Source organism: Monodelphis domestica, chromosome 5, assembly GCF_027887165.1.
Source record: "Monodelphis domestica isolate mMonDom1 chromosome 5, mMonDom1.pri, whole genome shotgun sequence".
In the NCBI taxonomy this organism is placed as follows: Eukaryota; Metazoa; Chordata; class Mammalia; order Didelphimorphia; family Didelphidae; genus Monodelphis; species Monodelphis domestica.
In genome coordinates, this window is record NC_077231.1 from 218,576,887 (window position 1) to 218,589,276 (window position 12,390).

General features: G+C 40.4%; 1 protein-coding gene across 5 annotated transcripts; it reads left to right on the plus strand.

Moving 5' to 3' along the window:
- Positions 1-5,400: 5,400 nt before the first annotated feature.
- LOC103105104 (glutathione S-transferase kappa 1-like) lies at positions 5,401-11,900 on the plus strand. 5 transcript variants are annotated; one of them, XM_056799822.1, is made up of 8 exons: positions 5,408-6,218; positions 6,443-6,583; positions 6,872-7,010; positions 7,763-7,863; positions 8,113-8,148; positions 10,595-10,711; positions 11,108-11,201; positions 11,605-11,900. In XM_056799822.1, exons 2-8 carry the CDS (start codon positions 6,515-6,517, stop codon positions 11,652-11,654), a joined length of 606 nt encoding a protein of 201 aa, XP_056655800.1. In that variant the 5' UTR covers positions 5,408-6,218; positions 6,443-6,514; the 3' UTR covers positions 11,655-11,900. The 5 variants fall into 5 exon arrangements, with proteins under 5 accessions (XP_007504545.1, XP_007504544.1, XP_056655800.1 ...); XM_007504486.3 differs by having other exon boundaries at positions 5,408-5,861; XM_007504484.3 differs by having other exon boundaries at positions 5,409-5,802.
- The last annotated feature ends 490 nt before the right edge of the window (positions 11,901-12,390 follow it).

Here is a 12,390-nt window from a genome sequence, read left to right on the forward strand (position 1 = left end):
AAAATGTGGTCTCCTTGAGAGCAAGGACCATGCTTTTACCATCTTTTGTATCTGTTATGCTTAGCACATGCCTAATATTGTCTCAGAAATAAGCTAGAATTGTATGATTCCATTCTATGTTTATTTAATTAAAATGTTTTTCAAAAAGTATAAAAAATAGTCACTCAATCTGACCTCAGACACTTCCCAGATTGTGACCCTGGGCAAGTCACTTGACCCCCATTGCCTAGCCCTTACCACTCTTCTGCCTTGGAGCCAATACACAGTATTGACTCCAAGATGGAAGGTAGGAGTTTAAAAAAAAAGTCACTCTTACTCTCTTCTTCTATCATTCAAGTCTAGTGGCAAGACAAAAGACAAGAGGACTAGCTATGACCCAGGATACAATGAATGCCCTTGGTGTTTTCAGTGTCTGACAAAGTTCGAAGTTCTCCACAGCTCCTGCTTCAGCCTCCTTCATGGCCAGTGGAACAAGTTGTTTTTATCTGCCTATTCTATCAGGGGAAGTCTTCACATGTCTGGAGAAGGCACTCCCCTAAGTCAACAATAAATTTGTGGCCCATCAGTTACCCTAACTTGGTTTAGCCTGTCCACCTAAATGGTTTACCAGAATGTAGCTGCTATGCATACTGTAGCTTCTTGGAGCCACAGGTGAGAGTTGAAAGTAGACACCAAAGGTAAATGAGCAGCTCTGAAAGGGGGCTGGCAAGCCCTTACACCAGAGGTGCTAGCCCTCCTTGAGGGAGGGACAATCACCCACCTAAAAAGTGTTAGATTTGGAGTATGGAAGATCTAAATTCAAAACCTTCTTCAACCACTTACTAGCAATGTGACTATTGGCAAATCACAACCTTTCTGTACCTGTGTCTTTATCTGTATAACAAAGAAGTTAGACTAGATGATCTCTCATGCCCTTTCTAGTTCTGAATCCATGATCTTATTACTTTTAACCATTTTCTAGCTGGCAATATTTATCCATGTGTGATAGAAAAGCTATCTTCCTCATGATTTTGGGGAATGGCTGAACAAATTGTATTATAGAACTACAGTGTAACATTATTCCACCATCAAAAGAAGTGAGTATAAGCCAATCTGAGGAACTTTGGGAAAATTTGTAGGAAGTGATGAGAGTGAAGTACATAGTACCAGAATAATAAGATACACAACGAATACAATAATTTAAATTTTTTAAATTCAAAGAAGGCTGAATTTTGCATATGTGTAATGATCAACTTTGCTCCTAGAGAGTAGATGGGAGTACATGTTTCCTGCCTTTCAGTGGAGAGGTGAGGTACTCAGGTTGCAGAATATGGCTTACACTCTTATGGGAAGTTCTGCTTATGGGAAATTCTGCTTTGAATGACAGTAATGTAAATCAAGTCATCGGTTAAACATTTTTTAAAAGATAGATACAAATCTTTGTTAAGATTAAAAAAATAGTTTTGAAGGTGGAAATATCTACATGATCTGATCTTACATGAACTGATTCAGAATGAAATGAGCATAACCAGAAGAACATTGTACATAGTAACAGCAATATTGTGTGATGTTTAACTGTGAAAGTCGACTACTCTCAACAATGCAATGATCTGGGACAATACTGAAGGACTTATAACAAAGAATGCTCTCTACCTCCAGAGAAAGACTTATTAGAGTAGAATGGATGAGAATCAAAGCATGTTATCTTCCACATCAGTTTATTTATGGTTTTATTTTGAGATTTGGGTTTTGCAAGTGTGCTCTTACAACAACAATCAATATGGAAGTATGTTTTGCATGATAATCCATATATGGCCCAGATCAAATTGCTTACCATCTCCAAGTGAGGGGAGGGAAGAGAAGAAAAGAGACAGATAGGATCTTATAATTTTGGAAAACATATGTTGAAAATTATTATCACATATAATTGGGAAAATAAAAATATATTTGAATAAAAAATAATTTTCATTTTATAACTATGTAATACTTTACATTTTATAGAACTGGACTCATCTGATCCTTATAATAACCCTGTATGATAGACAATTCAAGTAATAGTATTCTTATTTTAAAAGTGAGGAAACTAAAGCTCAGACAGGTTAAATGACGTGTCCAAGGTCAGAGAGCCAGTAAGGGGTGGAACCTTGTTTTTATTTTCCAACATAGGCCCCATAGCTATATTAGATTTCAAATAATCCCTTTGTATTTTTCTATAAAAAGCACTCTTACTCCTAGGTACACTGAGAAATATGGAGGGGGGTAGGTTTTCTTTTATAGAAATAAAAATAATTTCATAAAATCCTTTCAGAGGCTCTGACATATACCTATGCTAGTCTCCTCTCAGCTACTTCAGGCTGTCACTCAAACTTTTATGAATCTCAGCTGCAGGAATCTGCCTGTCATAATTCTTTTCAATTCTGCAGAGCTCTCTGCAATCTCTTTCAAAATAATGATACTGCTTTATTATTGTTTGAGTTTTAACTAAGAAACAACTGTTATGGCCTTCAAATCCCTCCCACTGGGAAATAAAGTTGAAATTGAGAAGATTTTTGCCATGAGCACAAAGCAGTGAATTCAGGCTTTCCATATTTCCTTTAGAAACCTAAGGCTTTGGGGGCAGTTAGGTAGCTCAATGGATTGAGTCAGGCCCAGAGATGGGAGGTCCTGGGTTCAAATCTGACCTCAGACACTTCCTAGCTGTGTGAACCTAGGCAAGTCACTTAACCCCCATTTCCTGGCCCTTACCACTCTTCTAAGGGTTTAAAAAAAAAAAGAAACATAAGGCTTCTTAAACATATTTACCCTAAATTCATGCAAGAAGTGAAGCAATCTACTAACATTCAAAAGCTACTAACAAGTTTTAGAGTACAAAGAAAAAGACCACATTTCTTAAGGAAATTGAGACCTAGCAAGGTTAGGCAATTTGCTTCACAAAACCATGGCAATGGGGTAACTAGCTGGCTCCCCAGAGAGAGATCCAGGCTTAGAGACAGGGGGTCCTGGCTTCAAATCAGGCCTGAGATACTTTCCTAACTGTGTGATCCTGGTCAAGTTACTTAATTCCAGTTGCCTAAGTCTTTCTGCTTTTCAGCCTTGGAACCAATTCAAAGTATTTATTCTAAGACAGAAGATAAAGGTTCTAAACAAAACAAAACAGAATCATGGTAGTACTAGAAACCAATTTTTTGACTCCTAATCTTTTATTCTGTCTATGACAGAGCACTTCCAAGGTGCTTAATCTTTATTCTTTGGAAGGTTAACTACTGTTTAAGTGGAGATATTTTAGTCATATCTCACAATGCATAATCAAGAACAGAACAAAAAAGAGATTTTTTCATTTGTATTTTTAGCCTTCCTAAACAAATGTTGATTTATCTAGGCAACATAATTTATTTTTCTATTCTGAAACCCTTTTAAAAATCAAATCATGTACTTTGAGCAACAGCCTAGGGATTTTGATGCCTGTGATTCAAAGGGCCACTTTCATCCAGATTCCACTTCTCCATGGAATTCAAGCTTTCATCCCTGTAATGATGGCTGTCTGGAGAGCATTTACTTTATCTTACCTGCATGGAGATCCAAGTCACTAGCTAGCCATGCTACCTGCATAAATACCACCTCCCTCTTTGCTCCTCTTTCCTCCATTTGTATAACTTTGAGAACAGGAATTACATTAAAATGACCATTTCTGAAAAGAACTGTCAGGCTACCCAGGTCCAACTAACTTAAAGAAACCTTTCTTGATCATTATGTTCAAACTATTTTCATACCACATTCCCTAGTTTTTCAAAGCAGATCCCATTTTCCCTTTTTGTCTTCCCTTTTGGCAACAACTTACTTTGGTTTGGTCCATAGCAACCTACTGGGTGTAAGGAGGGATAGAGGGTAGGGCTGCTTTTCAAAAAAAAGAAAGAAAACCAGTGAAGTTCTGCTGCCACAAACACCCCAGCATGACTCTAGAGCCACTACTGGTGGTCCTGGGGAAACTGGTGCACTTCTGTGATTTATTGTACCCCTCTTCTTGGCCAGACCATCAGGCAATCTCTTCAGTGGATAAATTTGAATTGAAAATAAATTAAATTGAAGTAGGGATCTTGTTCTTGTTCTGGTAAAATTCTGTAAACATTGATTAAGCATCTACCATGTGCCAGGCACTGTGCTACAGGCTAGGAATACAAAAGGAAAGAAAAGATAGTCCTTCCCCTCAAGGAGCTTACAATCCAATTGGGAAAATGATATTTTAAAAGTATTTACATTAAATCAAAACTATCAATAGGCACATGGGAAAAGTGTTCTAAATCCCTCCTGATTAGAGAAAGGCAAATTAAAACAACTCTGAGGTGGTACCACCTCACACCTAGCAGATTGGCCAATATGACAGCAAAGGAAAGTAATAATGTTGGAGGGGATGTGGCAAAATTGGAACACTAATGCATTGCTGGTGGAGTTGTGAATTGATTCAACCATTCTAGAGGGCAATTTGGAACTATGTGCAAAGGGTGCTAAAAGACTGTCCTTTGATCCAGCCATAGCACTGCTGGATTTATATCCCAAAGAGATCATAAGGAAAAAGACTTGAACAAAAATATTCATAGCTGTACTCTTTGTGTTGGCCAAAAAAAAAATGGAAAATGAGGGGGTGTCCATAGATTGGGGAATGGATGAATAAATTGTGGTATGTGTTGGTGATGGAATACTATTGTGCTCAAAGCAATAACAAAGTGGAGGAATTCCATGGGAACTGGAATGACCTCCAGGAATTGATGCAGTGAGGAGCAGAACCAGGAGAACATTGTACACAGAGACTGATATAATGTGGTACAACCGAATGTAATAAACTTTTCTACCAGCAGCAATGCAATGGCCCAGGACAATCCAGAGGAACTTGGGAGAAAGAACTATCCACATCCAGAGAAAAAACTGTGGAACCAGAAATGCATTAGAAAAATATATGCTCAGTAGGGATGTGATTAGGGTTTTGATGTTAAAGGGTCACTTTACTGCAAATACGAATAACATAGATATATATTTTTTGAACAGTGATACATGTATATAACCCAGTGGAACTGCTTATTGGCTTTGGGAGGGGGAAGGAGAGGGGGGGGGTTATGAATCATGTAACCATGGGAAAATATTCTAAATAAAAAATTTTAAGTATTTACATTTATTTATATGATATACACACGTAACTTTATATCAGATTTATACCATATTATTAATGGATCCCAACCTAGCCTGTGAATGATTTTGAATGCATAAGCACACCAATACTTATCGACGTGACCTTCTTTTGGCTCCAATAATACGCAAGAAGAATCACTGTCAAAAGCAAACACCAAACTCGATAGAATAAATAGCGTCAAACAAAGACCGCATCTTTTCTCAGATCTTTTTTTTTTTTCCTCAGATCTTTTCTAGAGGCTGTAGAAGAGGAAGCCAGAAGCAGCGCTCCCCCCGCTCCTGGTTCCGGCCCTGCCCCTGCTCTATGCGCCACTTCGCACATCTGGCCAGCTGGTAACTCCCCCGCGGCGGCCCGCGGGGGGGCCACGCGGAGGCAGCAGGAGCCCCCGGACCCCGCCGGCTTGGCTCCTCCTCCAGGGCTTTAGTTGCTAGGCTCGTGCGCGATTCTTCTCCCAACCACCGTCGCCCAGCTCCTGGGCGGATCCTGCTAGGAGCCCATTGAATGGGGGAAGAAAACCAGCGTGGCCCCGTAGCAGGAGTGCGGCTCCGTATCTCCCCAAAGCTACAGCTATGTCGTGCCTGCCGAGGAAACTGGAGCTCTTCTACGATCTGCTGTGCCCATATTCTTGGCTAGGCTTTGAGGTGACGTCGTGGAGGGGAGCTTAGGACTTAGGGCCGAGGAGGAACACATTGGGCCAGTGGTTAGTCTTTGACCAATTCTGACTCTCTCAGCTGCTGAGGAGCTTGGGTTTGTGTTGGGGAGATGAAGAAAGGGAGATTAGGGCTGAAAGGTACCAAAGAGGAGATAGCAGAGAGGGAGAGGGAAAGAAAAAAGGAGAAAAATACTACAGGAAATCGTGTTTTCCACTCCCTCTGTGGGTCTTTTCCCCAAGTTGACCCACTTTCTTTACAGACAAAGATAGCAGCCTCCTCCTCCCTCTTCCTACACACCACTCCAGTGGACTGGTTTTAGCGTATGAAGGACAATTCCACCCTTCCTAGATGTCTTGGGAACAACTCGGCAGAGTGATGAGAGGGAAGAGGCAGTCCCTGGCCATGTAAGGAGACTGGTTCCCCAGCCCTCAGGGCACATGACCTAACTTGGATAAGGTTGCAGGGACCACAAAAGAGAGACTATGCCAACTTGAACCAGCAGATTCTCCACGTGCCCCAGGTGGCCATGCCAAGCTCTGAGGACCAGGAATTCTCCTGTTTCAAGCCCTTATCCACAGTCCTGAAAAGTCTACACACAGCTCACCGTCGTTTTGGTCTTCCCTGGCAGATCCTGTGTCGATATCAGAACATATGGAACATCAGCTTGCAACTTCGTCCAAGTTTCCTGGCAGCCATAATAATGGACAGTGATATGGAGGAGTACCGAGAGAAAGTGGGTGGTGACCAGAGAATCCAAGTGCCCACCAAGGTGTTGTTAATAAAATAATATTTTTTAAAGGGTCAGTCCAAAAGATCTTAGCCCTGTGGGTTCTTACATTTCTGGTATCAGCTAGAAAAAGACCTTTTTTTCTCTTAAATCCCCAATATATTGGATGCAGGGTTTCTCTCCCCAGAAGCTTCAGTGGCCTACTAGAATGAAAACTCCTTGAGAACAGAAACCTACTACTTTTTGTATCTCCACAGCTTAGAAAGTTACCTTGCACAAAGGAAGTATTTAATAGATGTTTGTAGAACTGAATTAATGACTCACCTACAGGGAATATATGGGTTCAACTCGTACTTGGAAAAACTTCGAAAACAGGAATATATGAAGAATGAACTCCAGTACTTGGGGAAATTTTGTCAAGTTCCTATTGAAATTCCCAGGGATCTTCGAGGGGTACTCATAGATAAAGGTGGGCACATTATGTGTTTGTGTGGGTAAATGGCGGGAAAGAAAGCAGTGAAGATGGGACATGACAGAGTAAGGGCCTAGGAGGAAGAAATGTGAGCCAAAGAAGAGCCTTAGGAGGCTAGGGCTCTGGGGCAAGAAGGGCTCTGGGGTACTGAGAGGTAAAGAAAAATTGTTCTGAGGATGGAAAGAACTTGGGCTGCTTAAATCAACAGGTCTGGATAATTAGGGAATTGTAGAAAAATAGAAATGTGAGTATATGAGAAATATCTGGCAATAAGAACATTTGATTCCAGTGAACCCAGAAGGAAAAGATGGTAATCAATAGAAAAAGAAGAAAGTAAATTTTACATGTTATAGATATTATAATATTATTTAATATATGATAATTATATCATAGAATATAAATTATAGAATATACATCATATATATGTGAAAGAGAGGAAATAATGTCTAGGAAAAGAGTCAGTATGCTATAGCAAACCAGCTTCTAAACTGGAAATCTATAGCAACCTGGGTTCAAATCTTTCAACACTAAATACAGGTTATAACCATGAAAAAATCATATAACCTCTCTCAGCCTCATCTCTTTTTCTGGAAAATGGGGGTGATAGTATCTAGAATTCTGCCTCATAGTGTTGTTATGAGATTAAATGTGGTAAAGATCTTTGAAAACCTTAAAGGGTTTTATAAATCTCATTTTTGTTATTATTATTATTATTTATTTCTCACCCATCTCTGGCTTCTTTCCTTCAGGGAGCCTGAATGCTATGCGATTCCTCACTTCTGTCCATATAGAGTACCCTGAGATGCTGGAGAAAGTGTCTCGGGAGCTGTGGATGCGCATCTGGTCACGGGTGAAAAGCTCATTTTCCACCCATCTCACCTCCCCAACTCCTGGTTTCAACTGCCTAAAATTACCCTCTCTATATGGTAGATGAGACCAATTCTTGTGACTGTACACCTTTATAGTACTCCATCAGATTGATTTACAAAGCATCAATATTTTCCCTGTACCTATATCCACAGCTATATATATATCCCCTGACACTCTGGTCAATTCTTCTCTTGTCTCCCCAACTCTGCATTCTATCCGTTACTCCCAGGATGAAGATATCACAGAACCTTGGAGCATCCAAGCAGTAAGTATCCCAGCTCTGCCCTTATTTCCCCTAAATGAAGTCTGTAGTTATTAGAGAATAAATGAGGGTCATTTTTTAAAGTGGAAGATAGCATTGTGCTCTAGGGTAATATGGTATCTGAGAAGTACAGCACAAATGACTAAAGGGTGGAGGCCAAGAAGACTTGGAGAAAGAAGATATCAACAGCAAAATTTTTACCTAGTGAAATGGAAATCATAGTTGAAATTCATCTGAAAAGAGTTCTCTGTGGCACAAAAAGGAGAAAGGCAGTGAAATGTGTAGGAACACTCAGACAATGAGAGGGAAGACATTTAGGAGCTCCTTGGATGAGGGGACACTCATTGTGTTAAAAATTCTAAGATCTAAGAGCCAACCTTCCATATACATGGAAAGTCTGGAGGTAATTTCCTAAAAGGCTAAAAATAGTAGTATTTATTGGTCTGAGAGACAAACAAGAATAACTCAAAACAGTGATCTTTCTTTTAGCCATAAAGAAGAAGATGGAAATTTTCATAAGGCAGATCTAAACAACAGACTCTATTCGTGGAATTAAAATAAGAAGCCAGTCTTTAACCATATTAAGTCAAATCTAGGGACAGCTAAGTGGCACAATGGATAGAGCTCTGGGCTTGGAGTCAAGAACACTTCCTGAGTTCAAATCCAGCATGACCCTGGACAAGTCATTTAATCATGTTTGCCTCTATCTCCATATCTGTAAAATGAGCTGAAGAAAAAAATGGCAAACCACTCCAGTACCTTTACCAAAAAACTCCAAATAGGGGTGCAAAGTCAGATGCAACTGAAATGACCAAACAACAATTACAGTATATTATGCTTTCACCAGCACTATTCTCAAAAATACCTCCACGGGGCAGCTAGGTGTCACAATGGGTAGAGAGCCAGGCCTGGAGTCAGGAAGACATGAGTTCAAATGTGACCTTAGACACTACCAAGCCATGTGACCCTGGACAAGTCACATAACTTCTACTGCCTAGTCCCTACTACTCTTCTGCCTTGGACTGAAACATTTTGAAAGGAGGCAGCAAATAATATTAGAAAGAATAGTCCTGAGCTAGGAGTTGGGAGACCTTTGTAACACTGTGTCAAAATCTTTGGGCAAGTAATTTTTCCACTCTGGTTCTGAGTTTTCTTATCTGTCAAAATATGGAGTTAGACTAGATTATCTCTTAGGTCTTGAGTAGCTCCAAAGTCCAGTGGAAGGAAATAAGCATGTTTTTAGGATGCTTTCAGGGACAAAGACAGAAATATATGTTCTTTTTTTCTGAGGTCCATGAACAGGATGAATTCAGCCTTAGAAATGAATTCCTCCAGGGGTAACTAGATGGCTCAGTGGTTTGAGAGCTATGCCTAAGAACAGAAGGTCCCGGATTCAAAATCTGTAATCACAAATTCCCTAGCTGTATGACCCAGGGCTAGTCCTTTAACCCAACCGCCTAGTCGATAAGGACCACCTAGTCCTTACCACTCTTCTGCCTGGGAACCAATTCATAGTATTGATTCTAAAAAGGAAAGTAAAAGGTTTTTTCAGTGTTTTAATTTTTTTTATTTGTAAATTTGATTTAATTAATTTAGAATATTTTCCATGGTTACAAGATTCATGTTCTTTCCCTCCCCTTCCCCCACCTCCCTCCCATAGCTGACACGCAATTCCACTGGGCTTTACATATGTCATTGATCAAGACCTATTTCCATATTATTGATATTTGCATTAGGATGATTGTTTAAAGTTTAATCCCTAATCATATCTCCTTTAACTCATGTGATCAAGCAGTTGTTTTCCTTCTGTGCTTATTTTCCCACAGTTCTTTCTCTGGATGTGGATAGCGTTCTTTCTCACAAGTCCCTCAGAATTGTCCTGGATTATTGTATTGTTGCTAGTTGAGAAATCCATTACATTCAATTGTATCACAGTGTATCAGTCTCTGTATATAATGTCCTCCTGGTTCTGCTCCTTTCACTCTGCATCACTTCCTGGAGGTTGTTCCAGTCTCCATGGAATTCCACCACTTTATTATTCCTTTGAGCACAATAGTATTCCATCACCAACATATACCACAATTTGTTCAGCCATGCCCCAATTGAAGGGCATCCCCTCATTTTCCAATTTTTTACCACCACAAAGAGTGTGGCTATAAATATTCTTGAACATGTCTTTTTCCTTATTATCTCTTTGGGTTACAAACCCAGCAGCACTATGTCTGGCTCAAAGGGCAGACAGTCTTTTAGTGCCCTTTGGGCATAGTTCCAAGTTGCCATCCAGAATGGTTGGATTAATTCACAATTCCACCAGCAATGAATCAATGTCCCAATTTTGCCACATCCCCTCCAACATTTATTTTAAAAAGGAAAGTAAAGATTTTTTTAAAAAGAAGCAAATCCCTCCCACTCTTTCTCAACTGTTCTATCTTCCTTCCCCACCCACCAGGCTGCAGAGGAAGCAGGATTTTCTAGAAAGCAGGCTATGAGTCTACTGAAAAAGAGTTCAACTGAAGAAGTGAAGAACAAGCTAAGAGAGAACACAAATACAGCCTACAAATATGGAGTGAGGAGCCTTTGTTTCCCATGTCCCAAAACCAGCCCATGATCCTTGATGACACTGGATAAGGAGCTATAATAAAGCTTAGGATTTCTTCCCACAAACCCACCTTCCCTAGCATAACACTTTCCCATTCCTCAAAAACACCAACCTCTGAAAAGAAAGGAAAGGAAGAAAATAGGTAGGAATAGAAGAGATGAGATAGAGAGGAATCACTGTTAAGAGGCAGAAAGAGAGAATCTCTTGCCTATCCCCTGCATGATCCTTTATTATCTGCATTGATACTGGCCTTCCAGCCTCACACCCACTTCCCTTCATCATTCTAAGTCATCATTGACTCCCACCCTTTAAGGTCTTCTTCCTTGCTCTTTCTGTATTGCACTCTGATCTCTCTTTCTCCAGGCCTTTGGGCTGCCCACCATAGTGGCCCACATGGACACCAAACCCTGCGTCTTCTTTAGCTCTGACAGAATAGAGCTGCTGGCCCACCTGCTAGGTAAGTTGGAGTCACTTTCCCTTAACATCATTAAGACATTCCTTGCCCTACAACTCTGCCTACCAGCCAAATTTACCATTAAGGAAGGGTTTAGAGGTAACAGGTATTCTTGGACAAGTTTTAATTAAGTTTCCAAGAGGCAGAGCCTCATATTGGACATTTCAGACAGTAATGGGACTCTGTCTTTAAAAGTGCAAACAATCTTTGTTGTAAGACAACTATATGTATCATAGAAGATATAGAGAAACCATCTGCTCCTTGAAACTAAGAATTGTTCCCCTGGGTCCTTGGGAGCAAGAGAAGGGAAGAGGGAAGAGAATAATGGTCAACATGCTTGCTCAGGACCCAGGGAATACCTCCCTTTAGGACCATCTGTAGAAGATGCATGATTTTTTTCATCCAGGGGAACAGTGGCAGGGCCCAGTGCCCCAGGCTTTGAAAGGCAAACTCTAAACAATTGAATAGAAGGAGGAGCTGCCCAACCCTAGGAGCCAGGTCCTTCCTCCCCACACTGTCCCCATCATGGAATCCAGGATACTGGGGTTCTTCATTACCATATTCTCATGTTTGAAGGAAATGTGGTATGGCATCCTGAACGTATAGCCCTGGGGTTGTCCTATTCCTTCTGCTCACAAGTGCCTTAGATAGGGCCCCAATCTTCATTGTTACAACAAAATAAACGGCCCACTGGGGAAGATTCTTATGTGTCTGTCATTATTCTGGGGGTTTTCCTGTATTCTTGATTCAGTACCAAAATTTATTCTGCTTCAGGTTCATAAAAAGGCTATCTCAGGACATCTAGGTAGCTCAATGGATTGAGAACCAGACTTAAGAGATGGGAAGTCCTGGGTTCAAATCTGACCTCAGACACTTCCCAGCTATGTGATTCTGTGCAAGTCACTTAACCCCCATTGCCTAGACCTTACCACTCTTCTGCCTTGGAAACAACACACAGTATTGATTCCAAGGTGGAAGGTAAGGGTTTAAATATTAAAATTATAAAATAAAAATTTTCCAAAGAATCCTAGCTTTGATCAGTCATAAGGCTAACTCATTTGGTACTTCTTAAGGTTAGCCAGAAGGTCTGAGATTGGGACAACTCTAAAATGTAAAAACTGTACAGACAAGAGTTGGGCCATGCCTGAGATTTGATTGTACTTAGGGAACCATTGCCATGAGCTGGAGACTC